The 1,138-nt window shown below is 49.8% G+C and overlaps 1 protein-coding gene across 2 annotated transcripts in view; it reads right to left on the bottom strand.

Moving 5' to 3' along the window:
* Positions 1–1,124, bottom strand: part of LOC121839394 (F-box/WD repeat-containing protein 7-like) — a 24,721-nt gene extending 23,597 nt beyond the window's left edge. For both annotated transcript variants that reach the window (XR_006078932.1, XM_042298269.1), the window contains exon 1: positions 947–1,124. Coding sequence is in view for 1 of the 2 variants with exons in the window: in XM_042298269.1 (XP_042154203.1) it covers positions 947–956 (10 nt within the window). In the remaining variant the exon portion in view is untranslated. The remainder of the gene's footprint in view (positions 1–946) is intronic.
* Positions 1,125–1,138: the final 14 nt, after the last annotated feature.

Here is a 1,138-nt window from a genome sequence, read left to right on the forward strand (position 1 = left end):
AGGTGTGTAGGGTGTGTAAGGTGTGTGTGTAGAGTGTGTGTGTGTGTGTGAGTGTGTGTGTAGAGTGTGTGTGTGTAGAGGTGTGTGTAGGTGTAGGTGTGTGTGTAGGTGTGTGTAGGTGTGTGTGTGTGTGTGTAAGTGTGTGTGTGTGTGTAGTGTGTGTGTGTGTGTGTAGGGTGTGTGTGTGTAAGGTGTGTGTAGGTGTGTAAGAGTGTGTGTGTGTGTAGGTGTGTGTGTAGAGTGTGTGTGTAGGTGTGTGTGTGTAGGTGTGTGTAGGTGTGTGTGTGTGTGTAGGTGTGTGTAGGTGTGTGTGTGTAGGTGTGTGTGTGTGTGTGTGTGGGTGTGTGTGTGTAAGGTGTGTGTGTGTGTGTGTAGGTGTGTGTGTGTAGGGTGTGTGTGTGTAGGTGTGTGTAGGTGTAGGTGTGTGTGTGTAGGTGTGTGTGTAGGTGTGTGTGTGTAGTGTGTGTGTGTGTGTGTAGGTGTGTAAGGTGTGTATGTGTGTAGGTGTGTGTGTGTGTGTGTGTGTGTGTGTGTGTCGGTGTGTGTGTGTGTGTGTGTAGTGTGTGTGTAGGGTGTGTATATGTGTGTGTGTGTGTAAGTGTGTGTGTGTGTGCGTAGGTGTGTGTGTAGGTGTGTGTGTGTGTGTGTGTAGGTGTGTGTAGGTGTGTGTAGGTGTGTGTGTGTGTAGGTGTGTGTAGGTGTGTGTAGGTGTGTGTGTGTGTAGGTGTGTGTAGGTGTGTGTGTGTGTAGGTGTGTGTAGGTATGTGTGTGTGTGTGTGTGTAGGTGTGTGTGTGTGTGTAGAGTGTGTGTGTAGGTGTGTGTGTGTGTGTAGGTGTTTGTAGCTGTGTGTGTGTGTGTAGGTGTGTGTGGGTGTGTGTGTGTGTGTGTAGGTGTGTGTAGGTGTGTGTAGGTGTGTGTGTAGGTGTGTGTAGGTGTGTAACTCACTGTTTGTCATGCAGGTGTACACAGCGTACAGTAGAGGTGTGTCCGTACAGGGTGTGAACACACTCTCCGCTCTCTGCGTCCCAAACCTTCAGAGTCCTGTCTGTCAACCCACTGATCACGATGTTACCACTCATCTGACTGGACCACACGCCCCCTGTATGGCCTACTAATGTACGCAGACACTGGAGGAAG

Source organism: Oncorhynchus tshawytscha, linkage group LG15 (genome assembly GCF_018296145.1).
Source record: "Oncorhynchus tshawytscha isolate Ot180627B linkage group LG15, Otsh_v2.0, whole genome shotgun sequence".
Classification (NCBI taxonomy): domain Eukaryota; kingdom Metazoa; phylum Chordata; class Actinopteri; order Salmoniformes; family Salmonidae; genus Oncorhynchus; species Oncorhynchus tshawytscha.